The sequence below is a fragment of the Nomascus leucogenys genome, chromosome 19 (genome assembly GCF_006542625.1).
Source record: "Nomascus leucogenys isolate Asia chromosome 19, Asia_NLE_v1, whole genome shotgun sequence".
Classification (NCBI taxonomy): Eukaryota; Metazoa; Chordata; class Mammalia; order Primates; family Hylobatidae; genus Nomascus; species Nomascus leucogenys.
The window spans coordinates 31,600,404-31,616,551 of NC_044399.1; the positions used below are offsets into that span (position 1 = coordinate 31,600,404).

General features: G+C 51.3%; 1 protein-coding gene across 1 annotated transcript; it reads right to left on the minus strand.

Annotated features, from left to right (window-relative positions):
* Nucleotides 1–10,757: 10,757 nt before the first annotated feature.
* Nucleotides 10,758–13,006, minus strand: FZD2 (frizzled class receptor 2). Its single transcript, XM_004092956.3, has one exon. It carries the CDS (start codon nucleotides 12,681–12,683, stop codon nucleotides 10,986–10,988), a length of 1,698 nt encoding a protein of 565 aa, XP_004093004.2. The 5' UTR covers nucleotides 12,684–13,006; the 3' UTR covers nucleotides 10,758–10,985.
* Nucleotides 13,007–16,148: the final 3,142 nt, after the last annotated feature.

Genomic DNA, 16,148 nt, shown 5'->3' on the forward strand with positions numbered 1-16,148 from the left:
ACCGAGATCACGCCATTGCACTCCAGCCTGGGGAGAGAGCGAGCCTTTGTCTCCAAAAAAAAAAAAAAAAAAAAAAAAAAGTCTACACAAAAACCTGTGCATGGATGTTTACAGCAGCTTTATAATTACCAAAGCTTAGAAGCAACCAAGATGCCCTTCAATAGGTGAATAAATAAACTTACCAGACAGTTCTCTGGGTGGCCTTGGGCCACCCAGTTCTCCCCCTTTTCTCACTTGTAGCATTCAAGAATAACCGTAGATTGTTCTGGGAATGCAGCACCCTGGGATAACGAGGGAGTGGACAGAACAGGCTGAGCTCTGTTCCAGACCCTCCTAGAAATACGTCCTTCAGAAAAAAAAAAAATAGGATGTCCTTCAACATTTTAGCCCACCAAGTCCTATTGTCCCCAGGGTAGTTTGCTTGCGACGTAAGCAGGGCATACACCATGTCAAGACTCCATTCACCCCAGGCGGCTTTCCTGAGCCTCGGGGCACTGGCTGAGTCCTAGGCTACGGTGTCCCTTGCTGCCTATCTGTACGTAGTAAATCTGGTGGGTGTACCTTGTTTGGGTGTGTGGGTTTTCTGTTTCACCAACCTCAAGCAAGCTGGTAGCCAGAGCACAATGAATCTGCTTTGAACAACTGTGGAATAGCCAGACACTATTCAGTGCTAAAAGAAAATCAAACCATGAAAATGTGTCCAGAATTGGTGGGTTCTTGGTCTCACTGACTTCAAGAACGCAGCTGCAGACCCTCGCGGTGAGTCTTACAGTTCTTAAAGGCCGCGTGTCCAGAGTTTGTTCCTTCTGACATTCGGATGTGTTCGGAATTTCTTACTTCTGGTGGGTTCGTAGTCTCGCTAGCTCAGGAGTAAAGCTGCAGACTTTCGCAGTCAGTGTTACAGCTCTTAAGGCAGCACGTCTGGAATCGTTCGCCCCTCCCGCTGGGTTCCTGGTCTCGCTGGCTTCAACAGTGAAGCTGCAGACCTTCGTGGTGACTTTTACAGCTCATAAAGCCATCGTAAACGAAAAAAACTGAGCAACAGCAAAATTTACCTCAAAGAGTGAAAGAACACAACTTCCCGACCCTGAAAGGGTACCCGAACAGATTGTCACTGCGGGCTAGCGCAGCCTGCTTTTATTTTCTTATCTGGCCCCACCCACATCCTGCTGATTGGCCCATTTTACAGAGAGCCGATTGGTCTGTTTTACAGAGAGCTGATTGGTCCGTTTTGACAGGGGGCTGATTGGTGCGTTTACAATCCCTGAGCTAAGCACAAAAGTTCTCCACGCGCCCACTAGATTAGCTAGATACAGAGTGTCAATTGGTGCCTTCACAAACCCTGAGCTAGACACAGGGTGCTGATTGGTGTGTTTACAAACCTTGAGCTAGATACAGAGTGCTGATTGGTGTATCCACAATCCCCCAGCTAGACATAAAGGCTCCCCAAGTCCCCACTAGACTCAGGAGCCCAGCTGGCTTCACCCAGTGGGTCCCGCAGCGGGGCCACAGGTGGAGCTGCCTTCTGGTCCCATGCCAGTTGCCCGCACTCCTCAGCCCTTGGGTGGTCGATGGACTGGGCGCCCTGGAGCAGGGGGCGGCACTCTCAGGGAGGCTTGGGCAGCGCAGGAGCCCACAGCGGGGGGGGGCGGGCGGAGGCTCAGGCATGGTGGGCTGCAGGTCCGGAGCCCTGCCCAGCAGGGAGGCAGCTAAGGCCTGGTGAGAAATCGAGCACAGCAGCTGCTGGCCCAGGTGCTAAGCCCCTCACTGCCCGGGGCTTGCTGGCAGCCGGCCACTCCGAGTGCGGGGCCTGCCGAGCCCACGCCCACCCGGAACTCGCCCTGGCCCCCAAGCGCCGCGCACAGCCCGGGTTCCCGCCCGCGCCTCTCCCTCCACACCTCCCGGAAGCTGAGGGAGCCGGCTCCCGCCTTGGGCAGCCCAGAAAGGGGCTCCCACAGTACAGTGGTGGGCTGAAGGGCTCCTCAAGTGCTGCCAAAGTGGGAGCCCAGGCAGAGGAGGCGCTAAGAGTGAGCAAGAGCTGCCAGCATGCTGTCACCTCTCGAAAACACGTGGAGGAACCTGAAATGCATATTGGTAAGTCAAAGAAGCCAATCTGAAAAGGCTACATATGGTATGATTCCAACTCTATGATATTCTAGAAAAGGCAAAACTGTGGAGACAGTAAAAAGATCAGTGGTTGCTAGGGGTTGGTGGGGCTGGGAGGGATGAATAGATAGAGCATAGAGGATATTTAGGTCAGCAAAAATAGTCTGTGTGATACTTTAATGTTGGATATATGTCATTATACATTATAGAAAGTACAACACAAGTCCAGGCACAGTGGCTCACACCTGTAATCCTAGCACTTTGGGAGGCCAAGGCAGGTGGATCACTTGAGCTCAGGAGTAGACCAGCCTGGGCAATATGGCAAAACCCTGTCTCTACTTACACACACACACAAATTAGCCAGCTGTGGTGGCACACACTTGTAGTCCTAGCTACTTGGGGGGCTGAGGTGGGAGGATCCCTTGAGCCCAGGAGGTCAAGGCTGCAGTGAGTCGAGATCGTACCACTGCACTCTAGCCCGGGTGACAGAGACCCTGTCTCAAAAACAAACAAACAAAAAAGTAAACCAACAGTGAACCTTAATGTAAACTGTGGACTTTGATTGATAATGATGTGTCAATGTAGGTTTATCAATTGTAACAAATGTACTTCTTTGGTGGCCGGGTGCGGTGGCTCATGCCTGTAATACCAGCACTTTGGGAGGCCGAGACAAACAGATCACCTGAGGTCAGGAGTTCGTGGCCACCCTGGCCAATATGGTAAAACCCTGTCTCTACTAAAAATACAAAAATTAGCTAGGTGTGGTAGTGGATGCCTGTAATCCCAGCTACTTGGGAGGCTGAGGCAGGAGAATCGTTTGAACCAGGGAGGCAGAGGTTGCAGTGAGCTAAGATGTGCCACTGCACTCCGGCCTGGGCGACAGAGCGAGACTCCATCTCAAAAAAAAAAGTACTCCTCTGGTGAGGGATGTTGATAATGGGGAAGGTAGGTTATGTATGTGTAGGGGCAGGGGTATATGGGAACTCTTGTACCTTCCTCTAAAAAAATTAGTCTAAAGAAAAGCATATGGACTAAAAGCTGGGTTTGAGCCCCAATTCTGCAATTAGCTGTGAGCTTCAGGCAGTGTCTCCCTGGGCTCTGGGCCTCATTTTTTTTTTTCTTTTCTGTTCTTTTCTTTTCTTTCTTTTTTTTTTTTTTTTTTTTTTGAGACAGAGTCTCGCTTTGTCACTCGGGCTGGAGTGCAGTGGTGCGATCTTGGCTTACTGCAACCTCCGCTTCCCAGGTTCAAACGATTCTCCTGCCTCAGCCTCTTGAGTAGCTGGGATTACAGGCAAGCACCACCCGCCTGGCTAATTTTTGTGTTCTTAGTAGAGAGGGGGTTTCACCATGTTGGTCAGGCTGGTCTCTAACCCCTGACCTCGTGATCCGCCCACCTCGGCCTCCCAAAAGGCTGGGATTACAGGCGTGAGCCACTGCGCCCAGCCGCTCTCACACGGTTTGAAATGTGCCAGTCAGACCAAGTTTTCCTAGAGGTGCCATGTATGCCTTTACCTTGACAGCCACAGGCATGGCTCAGGGCACTTTTCTTCACCCTTTCCCCTCCCAGCTCAGGCGCCCAGGCATGCCTGCAGCAGGCAAAGGCCAAGCCCAACAGCCAAGAAGGGGCGGGAGAAAGCCGCGGTGGTAGCCAAACAGGGCAAACAGATGGGCGCTTCTTGCCCGCTGCGCCAATAAAACCTTTCCTCCCCTGGCCAAAGAATTCAACACGGTCTGAACTAGGGGAAAGATACAAGGATTGGGGGGCCCACTTGCAGTAAGCAAGGGGTTCTTCTCCCAGAATCCTCCCCTTTTTGGCCCTTTAACTGTTTTCTTTTTTTCCTTTTCTAAGTGAGAGGGCTCCCCCAACCCAACAATGTTTCTGATAGGGAAGTTAACGGAGGAGCGACCCCTGCTGGCTGAGAACTGCAAATTCAGCAGGGCACATCTGAAACACTAAACAGATACAAACAGCCTCTAAACCAACTTTTCAATCCCAAATTCGATTCCAAGCTTCAGGCTGAGGCCCTAGAGAGAAAAACCAGGTCCGAGGGATCCAAAGCCAGGCAACAGGCACAATGTAAATGGGCAGAACCAATTCCTGACGACTGAACCCCCCACCACATAGAAGGAGGCCATGTTCCATGGCACAAACAGGCCCAGGGAATTCAGTTTGCCGACAGCAGGAAGAAAGGGAGGGAGAAAGGGAGGTGTAGATGAGAGCAGTTAATTCCTATTCTCCAGGTTTTCCCTGATTCATGGGTACATACCACATTGGTACCCATGGCTGGCACCTGCCAAGGTCACCAGGGCTCAGGGACAAGATGTGGAGGGTGCAGGGAGGATACTCGCTTTCTCTCTCCATCACACGCTGAGTATTCGCTGAAAGAAGGAAGAGAGTAGGGGACACCTTTATTCCCTGTCTTTCAGAATGGGCAACCAGTTCTCTTCACCACCCCCAGCTTATACTCTTCTGAAGTATAACGTATCCTGAACCACTGGGATTGCTTTGACCCTCAGAATCTGAAGGAAAAGCATCTCATAGCCCTCTGCACAAAGGTTTGGCCAAATTATGATTTATAGGAAGGACTGGCTTGGCCTTAGGAAGGGACCATTCATTTCAATACCATCGAACTAGGACCAAGCCCCTCAATTATACCTTATACCAAGTTGTCCATGATCGACCAGGGATTTGATGAAAATCCCACTGCCCTCCTGGAGAGCCTAAGAGGGAGCTTGGTAAAGCACGTCTCTCTATCTCCTGATTCAGTCAAGGGACAACTAATTCTAAAGGATCAATTTATTACTCGGGCAGCTCCTGACATCAGAAGGAAGTTACAAAAACAGGCCCTGGGACCAGATAGTACTTTAGGGAAACTCCTGAAAGTAGCCACCTTGGTCTTTTATAATAGAGACTGGGAGGCCCAGGAAAGAGAGGAGATACAGGAAAGAGGCAAAAGCTTTAATGGCCATCGTGCAAGTCCACAAATCCCAGAATTCCCAGGGTGCAACTGTTAACTGCTAAAAGATATGGCAAGAACAGTTATCTCTTCTAAAGTTGAACCGCTCCTATACAAGGTTTAATTTCTTACAGCTCAGGGTACAATGTTGTTAGTATATTTTACTTCTTGTCTCTGTAATCTTTGGCACTAAATTTTTTGCTTGTATAATACACGTTTAACTTATGCATACTTAACCTTATAAAACTTGTTTTATTCTCTTGCGCCTAGAAGCCACCAAACTCCAAATGGCCAGGCAACTGGAGCCTGGGATGATGGCTCCCCTTTGCTAGGAACTCTTAGACCTCTAGGAGGAGTCTGACTGCTGTTTTCCCCAAAACAGTGCCCCCTGTCAGCATGAAGCAGCTGAGACCAGTCATCGTCCATATTCTAAGGGCAGTTAGATGTACCTCTTCAGAGGGAGGAAATGATACCGAAGTGCTGGGAAGGGAAGACGGTGGTCCTTTTAAATGATAGGGAACAGTTTAAAAACTATTGGTAACATTTCTCTTGTCAAGAAATGCGATCTTTTGATCCACTGATTTTATTTTTAGAAGTGTATTCTAAGTGGGGGCCGGGCGCGGTGGCTCACGCCTGTAATCCCAGCACTTTGGGAGGCCGAGGCGGGCGGATCATGAGGTCAGGAGATCAAGACCATCCTGGCTAACCCAGGGAAACCTCATCTCTACTAAAAATACAAAAAAAAAAAAAAACTAGCCGGGCGTGGTGGCAGGCTCCTGTAGGCCCAGCTACTCCAGAGGCTGAGGCAGGAGAATGGCATGAACCCGGGAGGCAGAGCTTGCAGTGAGCTGAGATCACGCCACTGCACTCCAGCCTGGGCGACAGAGCAAGACTCTGTCTCAAAATAAATAAATAAATAAATAAATAAATGTATTCTAAGTAATTGGAAAAGTGCTACAATTTATTGAACTACTGCCTGGGCGCTCTGTAGATGAATGGTCCCGTCTACTACTCATGTTACCAGACAGGTACTATCAGCCTTTTTATAGATGAGGACGCGCGCTCAGAGGTTAGAAAAATGCCACAAGTGCTCACAGCTGCTACTGCAGTGAGTGGTACCAAAGCATGCCAAAGCCTCTGCTTGCCATACATTGTCTGTCTCTCTCTCCGTTTTTCCCAACTACAAATTTCATTCATTCATATTCCACTCTGCTGCATCTTGATCACTTTTTACCTGATCAAGGGGCAGGATTGAACTAAGTGAATAATCTGGTTCGGGGGTACTCCTGGTTTTGTAGGCCCAGTGGCTTTCCCTCCTCACCCCCACCCCCTTTCCATAGCAGAGGTGATTACAGATCGGGGGATACTGGAGTCTGAGAAGGTAAGGGCTGTCCTTTAGAGAAGGAGAGGTAGCTAGTAATCAGGACTAGAAAATGTCTAGACCGGCCACAATTACAGGTGGCTCACGCCTGTAATTCCAGTACTTTGGGAGGCCGAGGCAGGAGGATCACCTGTCAGAAGTTTGAGACCAGCCTGGCTATCGTGAAACCCCATCTCTACTAAAATACAAAAATTAGCTGGGAGTGGTGGCACACGCCTGTAATCCCAGCTACTCAGGAGGTTTAGGCAGGAGAATTGCTTGAACTCGGGAGGCGGAGATTGCAGTGAGCTGAGATCGTGCCACTACACTCCAGCCTGGGCGACAGAGTGAGACCCAGTCTCAAAAAAAAAAAAAAAAGTCTAGACCAGGGACTCGAAAACTAGTTTGGGGGCAGGCGGGTAGGGAGAGAGGTCAGGGAGGGATGATCTAGAAACTTCCTAAAGCTACACACAATTGCATATTCATGGAGGATCTGGCCATTTTTTTTTTCCAGGAAGAGGTCCAAAGAGTTTTGAGATTCTCAGACGGTCAGTGGCCCCCAGAAGTTTAAGATCCATTTAAGGTAAGAAGAGTGATTCTAGAGGAGGAGGGACCCTGGTACAGTGAGTAGTGAGACTGCAGAAGGGAGGGCTCGCCCGGCTCAGACTCCATGGCAGGCACCCCCGGGATAGCATCTCCCCACCCTCCTGAAGAGATTTTGGAACAAAAAGCAGTTCCCCATCCCACTGGGCTGAACCTAATCTTAATTCTTTGGGGATGTTCAGAAGAATTTTGTCTTCAGAAACTTTAGTGGCCTTTTTCTAGAGCTAGCTCTTAAAAAAATCTTCTTAAAGGGCAAAAAGTTTGGAACTAACGTTAAAGTCTTCTGGAGGGAAGTCTGGGCTGGGAGGAGGGAAAGCTTGATCAATAAGAGCGGGGAGTCTGGAGGAGAAATGCCTGGGACCTTGAAACCCCAGAGCATTGCCCTGGGGGAGGGCAGAAGAGCAGGCAGAAAGCAGCGCGGGCCTGAGACCTGCCCCAGGCCCGGGCGCCACAGGTGAGTGTATTTCCTTCTTGGCCCTGACCCTCCAGCAAACACAAAGCCTCGCTCTTCCAGAGGGAAGGACCAGCCCACTTACAACATGGAAACCCTTTTCTGCTCAAAGGGCGACCTAGAAATCTCCAAAAGCAGATCTCTAAGCTCCGGTTTTTTTGTTTGTTTGTTTTTGTTTTTTTTTTTTGAGACGGAGTCTCGCTCTGTCGCCCAGGCTGGAGTGCAGTGGCACAATCTCGGTTCACCGCAAGCTCCGCCTCCCGGGTTCACGCCATTCTCCTGCCTCAGCCTCTCCGAGTAGCTGGGACTACAGGCGCCCACCACCACGCCTGGCTAATTTTTTGTATTTTTAATAGAGATGGGGTTTCACCGTGGTCTCGATCTCCTGACCTCGTGATCCGCCCGCCTCGGCCTCCCAAAGTGCTGGGATTACAAGCGTGAGCCACCGCGCCCGGCCAAGCTCCTGTTTTTAACTGGGTTTTCTGAACAAGAGAGCTGAGGTGCCCTCTCCCCGTGAGGCAGTGAGTTCAGGTGGTTTACCTCTGAGTCTTCCTCCAGGGTGCTTTCTCCTCTTTACCCCAAATTCCCCAAACTGTGGTCTAAAGCTTCCCTTCCTCTAAGAGTGTTTCATTTAAGAAACAAGACAAAGGTGGGGAGAGGAGGTTCCCCCAAAACAATTTTCAGTAGGGTAATTCAGCCCTTGGCTACTCCCCCTGAAGAAGGGGAAGGGTATCTCTAAGATCTGTTCGTTCCAAAAGATGGAACTGTCTATAATCTGTCTTCCTCCTCAGTCATATAACCTATTTTGTCAGTGTCTCAGGCTCTCTTCCTTTATGTTGGCAGGAGACTTTGAGGAGGGGGTTGCTCAGTGCAAGGGTCCAGGGACAAATGTACCCAAAGCACACAGAGCCAAGATCTTGGGTGGCTTATAGGTGGGAGAGGCTCTCCCCAATCTTCAACAGAGACCGGCTCCCCTTCCCACTGGGCTCAATACCAGGTACTGGAAAATCCCACCTGATCCTCTGGCTTTCGTCATTATTACAAGGAGAGGCACTCACAATTTGTTTGTAATTTTACTCTTTCCTGCAGCCTTTGCGGGGTTCCTTTAGAATCTTGCAACAAACGGGGCAGGGGGCGGTGACACCTCCTCCCGCCTGCTTCTTTGATAATTGAGGGAACCTCATGTTGAGATCTCACACTCGTCATCATTTGATAAAAAGCTAGCTTTAACTAGCCACTGACACAGATGATTTGGGGGGAAATTATATATTTTTGGGAGGGGGCGCTGCTGAAATCCACAGGCTTCATACAATTCCAAACAAAGCCCCACATATGACTTCAATTACCACCAAACATTTCCAGTTCCCCTCCCCCAACATAAACTAACACAAGCAAACACTTCGAAGTAGGGGTTCTAACTTACTTTCTCCCTTGTCCGGAAGACAGCCAACAAAGGATGGTAAGGCACCATTTCTCCCATCACCATTTAGCTAAGAAAGCAAGGTCCAGGGCTGGGAGCACTCTTCTCTGCCCCACCCCCAACCAAGTAGGTAACGGGGGGAGGGGAGGAGGAGGTGTGGTTTGGTTAAACTAATAAAATGTTACAACCCTGTTAAATACAATTAAAAGGATAGATCTCTCGAAGATAATTAAATGCACTTTATTATTATGATTATTAGCTTTTAATTTACACTGTTAAGAAACGGGAGATGGCGAAAACTGAGTTATGTGGTATACTTGTATTCAAACCAATCCTTTGGAATTAAAATTCTAAAATATTCCAAATAGTTGAGGGAAATAATATGTGTTGGAAACTGGAGTTCTTACACCAGCAAAGATACTTTTAGACATCACTTCTCAGGAAGTTAACTTAAGAGAAGTCTTGACAGGCCAGGCACTGTGGCTCATGCCTGTAATCCCAGCACTTTGGGAGGCCCAGGCGGGCAGATAACGAGGTCAGGAGTTCGAGACCAGCCTGGCCAATATGGTGAAACCCTGTCTCTACTAAAACTACAAAAATTAGCAAGGAGTGGTGGCGCGCGCCTGTAGTCCCAGCTACCTGGGAGGCTGAGACAGGAGAAACGCTGCAGTGAAGGTTGCCATGAGCCAAGATCGCACCACTGCACTCCAGCCTGGGCGACAGAGTGAGACTCCATCTCAAAAAAAGAAAAGTCTTGACTTTATTTGTAGAGGCTCAGGGGAAGATAAGAAACATCTGCTTTAAACATCCTATCAATCTTGTGATATAGAATGTCATGTAAACACTCAACCCACCCCCACAGCCACAAAGGGCCTGTCCAGAGACTTCTAAAGCAAAGATAACCACCTTTTTTTTTTTTTCATTTTTTTCTGGACAAGTTTTAAATAAATCAGTCTTTTTGTCAAAGGAAAACTAAAAAGCCCACCAGCCCATCAGTCCCCTCCCTCCAACCCACCCGTCTTTATCACTTTTTGAAAAAAATAAGCCCCAAACAACAACAAAAACCCACACAAACCAACCCAGAAACTGCTAACCTGAACGCCAGAGATTTTTGGCTGTGGGGATGAACAGACTGCAGGGAAAGAAGGGAAGAGATGCTAAGAGGTCTCAAACTCCCCAGATTTGCAAGCAACTGCTCAAAGGCGAATGCTTCCCCTAGACATGCAGGGAGGCAGGATCAGTACTCCTGGTGGGGTGTGTGTTGGTGGAGGCTGTTTCAAAACACACTTCAAAAAGCATTTTCGGGCCACTGGAAGCACTTGGTGCAGTGAATTGAAAAGAAGAGAAGCCAGAGAGGAGAAAGATCTTCCAGCCTGCAGGGGAGTGGGCCAGGGGGTGGAAGCCATTCCTCACCGGATCTCTGCCCTCTCCCCACCAGCACACCCCGACCCCGATTTTTTTTCCACATCTTCATCTCAGTTGGGACTTTTCCAAAGAGTGAGTGAAGAAGACAGGACAAATGAGCAGGGAAAGAAAAGGGGGAAGGAAACAAAACGAATCCAAGTCCTGTTCAAAAATATCCAACAGCTTCCACAGGCCCAGCGTCAGAGAGGAGGCTCACAAATTTGGCTTTTATATTAGTTGAATGGAACAAACTCCTAACGACTCAAAGCCAACACAAACAGCGCTCAGGCTGGGTGCCTCTCCCAGCAGGCCCAGCCCTGCCATACCACCAAAAAACTCCAAAAGTGGGGCGGGTTTTGAAGGGCACTTAAGAAAGAGAACCCTCCCCCCAACTACACCCCCCAACACACACACACCTCATTCTTCAGCCCTGGCGCCCACACCCGTGTTTTTTTTCTTTTTTCTTTTAAATAGAAAATATATATAATTAAATTTACAAATACTATTTACAGTTTTAATTACAAACCTTGTGGGGGTGTTGGGCAGAGAGTTCTCTTTTAAAAAGCAACCTAAAAGTGAAATGGTTTCGATCGTTTTTTATTTAAAAAAATAAAATACGGAGTCTGTAGGGGCCCCACCCCGGGCGGAGGGCCGCGCCGCGCGGTTCCGGCCTGGGGGCGCCCCTCACACGGTGGTCTCACCGTGCCGGCTGTTGGTGAGGCGAGTGTAGAACTTCCTCCACGAGTGCAGCGTCTTGCCCGACCAGATCCAGAAGCCCGACGTGATGCCCACGATGAGCGTCATGAGGTATTTGATCATGTAGACCGTGAAGTCGGGCGACATGCGCGGCGTGTAGTGCGCCGGGCACGGGATGGCCAGGCTCTTGCAGTGCTGGCTCACCCACGAGCGCTCCCAGTGCTCGCGGAAGGCCTGCTCGTAGAAGTAGCAAGCGATGACGATGGTGGCGGGCACTGTGTAGAGCACGGAGAAGACGCCGATGCGCACCATGAGCCGCTCCAGCTTTTCGGTCTTGGTGCCGTCGTGCTTCATGATGGTGCGGATGCGGAAGAGCGACACGAAGCCGGCCAGGAGGAAGGACGTGCCAATGAACAGGTACACGAAGAGCGGCGCTAGCACAAAGCCCCGCAGCGGGTCCAGGCTGTTGAGGCCCACGAAGCACACGCCGCTCAGCAGGTCGCCGTCGATCTGGCCCATGGCCAGGATGGTGATGGTCTTGACGGCCGGCACGGCCCAGGCGGCCAGGTGGAAGTACTGAGAGTTGGCCTCGATGGCCTCGTGGCCCCACTTCATGCCGGCTGCCAGGAACCAGGTGAGCGACAGGATGACCCACCAGATGGAGCTGGCCATGCTGAAGAAGTAGAGCATCATGAAGAGGATGGTGCAGCCCTCCTTCTTGGTGCCCTGCACCACCGTGCGGTAACCGTCCTCGGAGAAGCGCTCGTTGCACACTACGCGCTCCTGGAGCACGAAGCCGGCGATGTAGGCCACCGACACCATGGTGTAGCAGCCCGACAGAAAAATGATAGGCCGCTCTGGGTAGCGGAAGCGCTGCATGTCTACCAAGTACGTGGTGACAGTGAAGAAGGTGGAGGCGCAGCACAACACCGACCAGGTGAGGATCCAGAGGCGCGCGAAACGTGTCTCCTCCTGTGAGAAGAACATGGAACCATCGGGCCGCGCGGGTTCGCAGGGCGCAGCACAATCACGCTCGCCCAGAAACTTGTAGCTGAGATAGGATGGCACCTTGAGGACGCGCGGGCAGTGGAAGGGGTGCTCCAGCGTGGCGTAGCGCGGGGGAGCACCGCCGCCGCCCGGACCACCCGGGGTGCCCCCGGCACCCGGCTGCAGTCCCGGCGGCGGCGCAGTGGTGAGTAGCGCGGGCGCTCCGTCCTCGGAGTGGTTCTGGCCCACGCAGATCTGCTCGGCGCCGTGACGCGGGAAGTGCTCGCAGCGCAGGCGCTCGGGCCACTGAAAACCGAATTTGTTCATGAGCGCTTCGCAGCCCTGGCGCGCGCGCTCACAGATAGAGCGGCACGGCGGGATGGCCTGTTCCAGCACGGTGCACACGGGTGCGTACATGGAGCACAGGAAGAAGCGCAGTTCAGGCGAGCACTGCACCTTCACCAGCGGATAGAACTGGTGCACCTCCAGGCCTGCGTCCTCCTGGTTCGTGTGGCCCAGAAGGTTGGGCATGATGGTCTGGTTGTAGGCGATGTCCGTGCACAGCGGGATGGAGATGGGCTGGCAGAAGCCGTGGTCCGGGATGGAGATGCCCTTCTCCCCGTGGAACTGGGCCGGCCCGGCGGCGGGCAGCAGCAGCAGCGGCAGCAGCAGGCGGGGCAGGGCGCTGCGGGGCCGCATGCTGGCCGCCGCCCCCCACCCGGCTCCTTGGCGCCCCCCCGCCCCCGCCCCAACCCGGAGACTGCGCTCCTTCCCCGCCGCCTCCTCGCTGCAGCTGCCGCCTCCCGCGCCTCTCTGCAAACTTTGCTCGCGGCCGCAGAGTTGGGGAGGCCGGGCGGGGGAGGGGGCGGTGCGCCTGCCCGCTTGCTCGCCGCGGTCGGACTGAGTCGCCGGAGACACCGCGCGCCGCTGCTCTCTCTCCTCTTCCTCCTCCTCTCGCCTCTCAGCTCCCCCTCTCCCCTCCCTTCTGCACCCAGCGACTTCTTTGTGCCTCCTCCAGCCCTCACCTCGGCCTCTCCGATCCCAATTAGTCGGTTTCAAGGGGGCCCCCGCTGGCGGCCCCGCCCTCTCTTCAGCCCCCCAAAAAAGGGATCCTTGAAACCGCCCCGTCGAGCTCTAAGCACCAACCCAAAATGTGCTCTCGGCCAATCAGATTTAAATCCGAGGACCAGGCCCGAGGGCTGGATTGGTCGACCACAACATAATGAGATCAGAAACCAGATGCCAACAAAACTTTCCCCCCCCTTTTGCTTTTTAAAGAGACAAGCTATTATTATATTAAGGGCTGTTTGCCCAGCCCGGGATTTCTCCGGAGTTGCCGCGGCGAGATCGGGGGACACTACTCGACCCTAGCTCACTCCTCTTCCCGGGCCGAGGTGCTCTGCCGGGTGGGGAACTCTTTAAACCCTTGCCCCCGCCCCCGATCCTCGAACCCCACCTATTCCTATTCCAATTTTTCAAATCGAGTGAAAAATCTCAAATTTAAAAATTAAAACAGGCTTAAAAAAAAACTAACAATTTACAAAGACCTTTTCTGTCCGCTCTTTCTAGAGCCCAGGCGAAAGTTTCACTTCACTTTACACGTAGACCCCTCGCCCTCCCCCTCCACACACCCTTAAAAAACCCTCTGAAAAATGGGAGCCTGTCTCTTTAAGAGACTCTTAAAGGGACCAGGACTCCGAGGCGTAATTACCTCGTAGCCAGCACAAAGGAGCCCATTATGGTTCTTTGTGTTCGGTGGCACCTCAAAGTGAGAAAACTCAGGAACTCGGAGGCCCGGAGCTGGAGGGTTGGGGCGGGGGGCTTGGAGGGAGCGAGGGAAAGGAGAATGGCCCGGAGCTGCGGCTTCTCCCACCCGCTTCTTCCGCTGCAAATCTTAACTGTGCAAAGTAAAGTTTAGTTGTCCTAAGGAGGAGGTCTTAATCGAAAGTTAATGGTGGGGGGCGGGGGGTGACGGGCAATTTTGAGTGAAGGGACGACTCTCTTAGGCCTGACGAACGTTTGGGGGAATTTTCCTTCTGCCTCCCCACCTCTACCTCCGCCCCCTAAAAGCTTCCAGATCCCGTCTCCAGGGCGAGAGGGGAGTTTTACCCAAATCTTAAGTGGTTCCACACCAGACAGGGGTGGCGTGTGTGACGCAGGAGGAAACTGGGGGGTTGTGGGTGAATTATCCCCTCCACATCTCTCACCTGGTAAGGGGTGGAGTGTGGCCAGCAGAGTTCCTGCTACTTTTAGAATTTTTTTTTTCCCTTCTAGGATTTTAAATTTGAGAAGGGGTCGAGGAGGAATTTGCATGTAAATCTCCTGGGCCTGATACTGGATGATGGATCAATTATTTTCTGTTGTCTCTCCCGAGGGACAGGGGAAAGGGGGGACTTAAAAAGAAGAAAGAAAATTGAGTTTAGAAAGCCCCTTTGCTTCACAGTATGGGCCAGATCCTCACAGTCTGGTGAAATGTTTCTTGCTCCAATATAGAAAAGAATTGTTTTAAACAACAACAGCAGCAGAAGAAAAATAACAAAAAGAGGAAAGGAGTAGGGAGAAGGAAAAAAAAATTTTTTTTTTTTTTTTTTTTTGAGACAGAGTCTCGCTCTGTCGCCCAGGCTGGAGTGCAGTGGCGCAACCTCGGCTCACTGCAAGCTCCGCCTCCCGGGTTCACGCCATTCTCCTTCCTCAGCCTCTCGGAGTAGCTGGGACTACAGGCGCCCGCCACCACGCCCGGCTAATTTTTTTTTGTATTTTTAGTAGAGACGGGGTTTCACCGTGGTCTCGATCTGCTGACCTCGTGATCCGCCCGCCTCGGCCTCCCAAAGTGCTGGGATTACAAGCGTGAGCCACCGCGCCCGGCCTGGAAAAAATATTCTAAGTAGATGGATACAAAGGGATCCAGGTTTGACAGGATTCAAATAAAAATTTTTTTTTCCTGATTGAATGAATGATATAAAGATATTCCGGTTCCTTACAACTTGAAAATGTTCCTTATTACGTCCTGGGGAAGTTGCCTTTTCCCTACACCAGGATGAAAGTTTTCCTTCAAAATTGGGGCGTGAGTGGTTGTCGGGGGGATATGCCTTTTTTGTGCATCCCATTTCCAGCCCACCCATCTCTATTCCACCAGCAAGCCCATTTTCTCTCAGAGCAGTCTAAGGATGGGAATGTTGTCCACTCTCTGCTCCATCTGAGTCTGAGCTTTTGGTCCTCAGATCTCCTGCCTAGTCCATCTCAAAGCATCTTGAGAGCTGGTACCAAACATGGAAGCTGAGCAGTGGAAACAAAAATGAATAACAGGCTCCTATACCCCATTCAGGACGCTCGCAGTCTGATAGGAAATTGAGAGCAAATCTCCAGTGTAAACGCAGCATCTTCAATTTCCTTCCATGACAAACCTGTTTTCCTGGCCTAGGGCCAGGTCTGAATGACAGTTATCCCCTCTCCAGGCACCCCAAGGCAGACGGGGAGCTGGGGAGCTGGAAACAGGAAATAGAGGACATTCTTCCATTCACTCAGGCAAACTTTCATTCCTTCAACACACTTTTATTCTTATTTCAAACCACCATGATAGGGGCTATGGAGAATGTGGAAAAAGATGACAGCAGCTGCCCTTCAAAAATTTATAGTAGGCCGGGGGCAGTGGCTCATGCCTGTAATCCAGCGCTTTTGGAGGCCGAGGCGAGCAATCACCTGAGATCAGGAGTTTGAGACCAGCCTGGCCAACATAGTGAAACCCCATCTCTACTAAAAATACAAAAATTAGCTGGGCATGGTGGCGCATGCCTTTGTAGTCCCAGCTACTCAGGAGGCTGAGGCAGGAGAATCGCTTGAACCCGGGAGGCGGAGGTTGAAGTGAGCTGAGGTCACGCCACTGCACTCCAGCCTGGGCAACAGAGCGAGACTCTGTCTCAAAAAAAAAAAAAAAGTTTATAGTAGCCCAGAAGAAAAGTGATTCCACGAAGATGTTACACTTGTCTAGCATTTGTACGTGAAATAAGGAGAAATCGTGGTATTTCATGTTTACTCTTGCCTTTCACGTGAGGGACCTGAGTGTGAACAGGACCAGAACCTGCATCTTCAGATTACAGGCCTACCTACAGCACTTCTTATTCTGCCAACCTGCCTCTTGAGTACAGGAGCCCGGTAACTAAAGGA

What these genes read in the sequence shown, in the direction of transcription:
- FZD2 (XM_004092956.3), bottom strand. Translation starts at nt 12,683, where the DNA reads ATGCGGCCCCGCAGCGCCCTGCCCCGCCTGCTGCTGCCGCTGCTGCTG.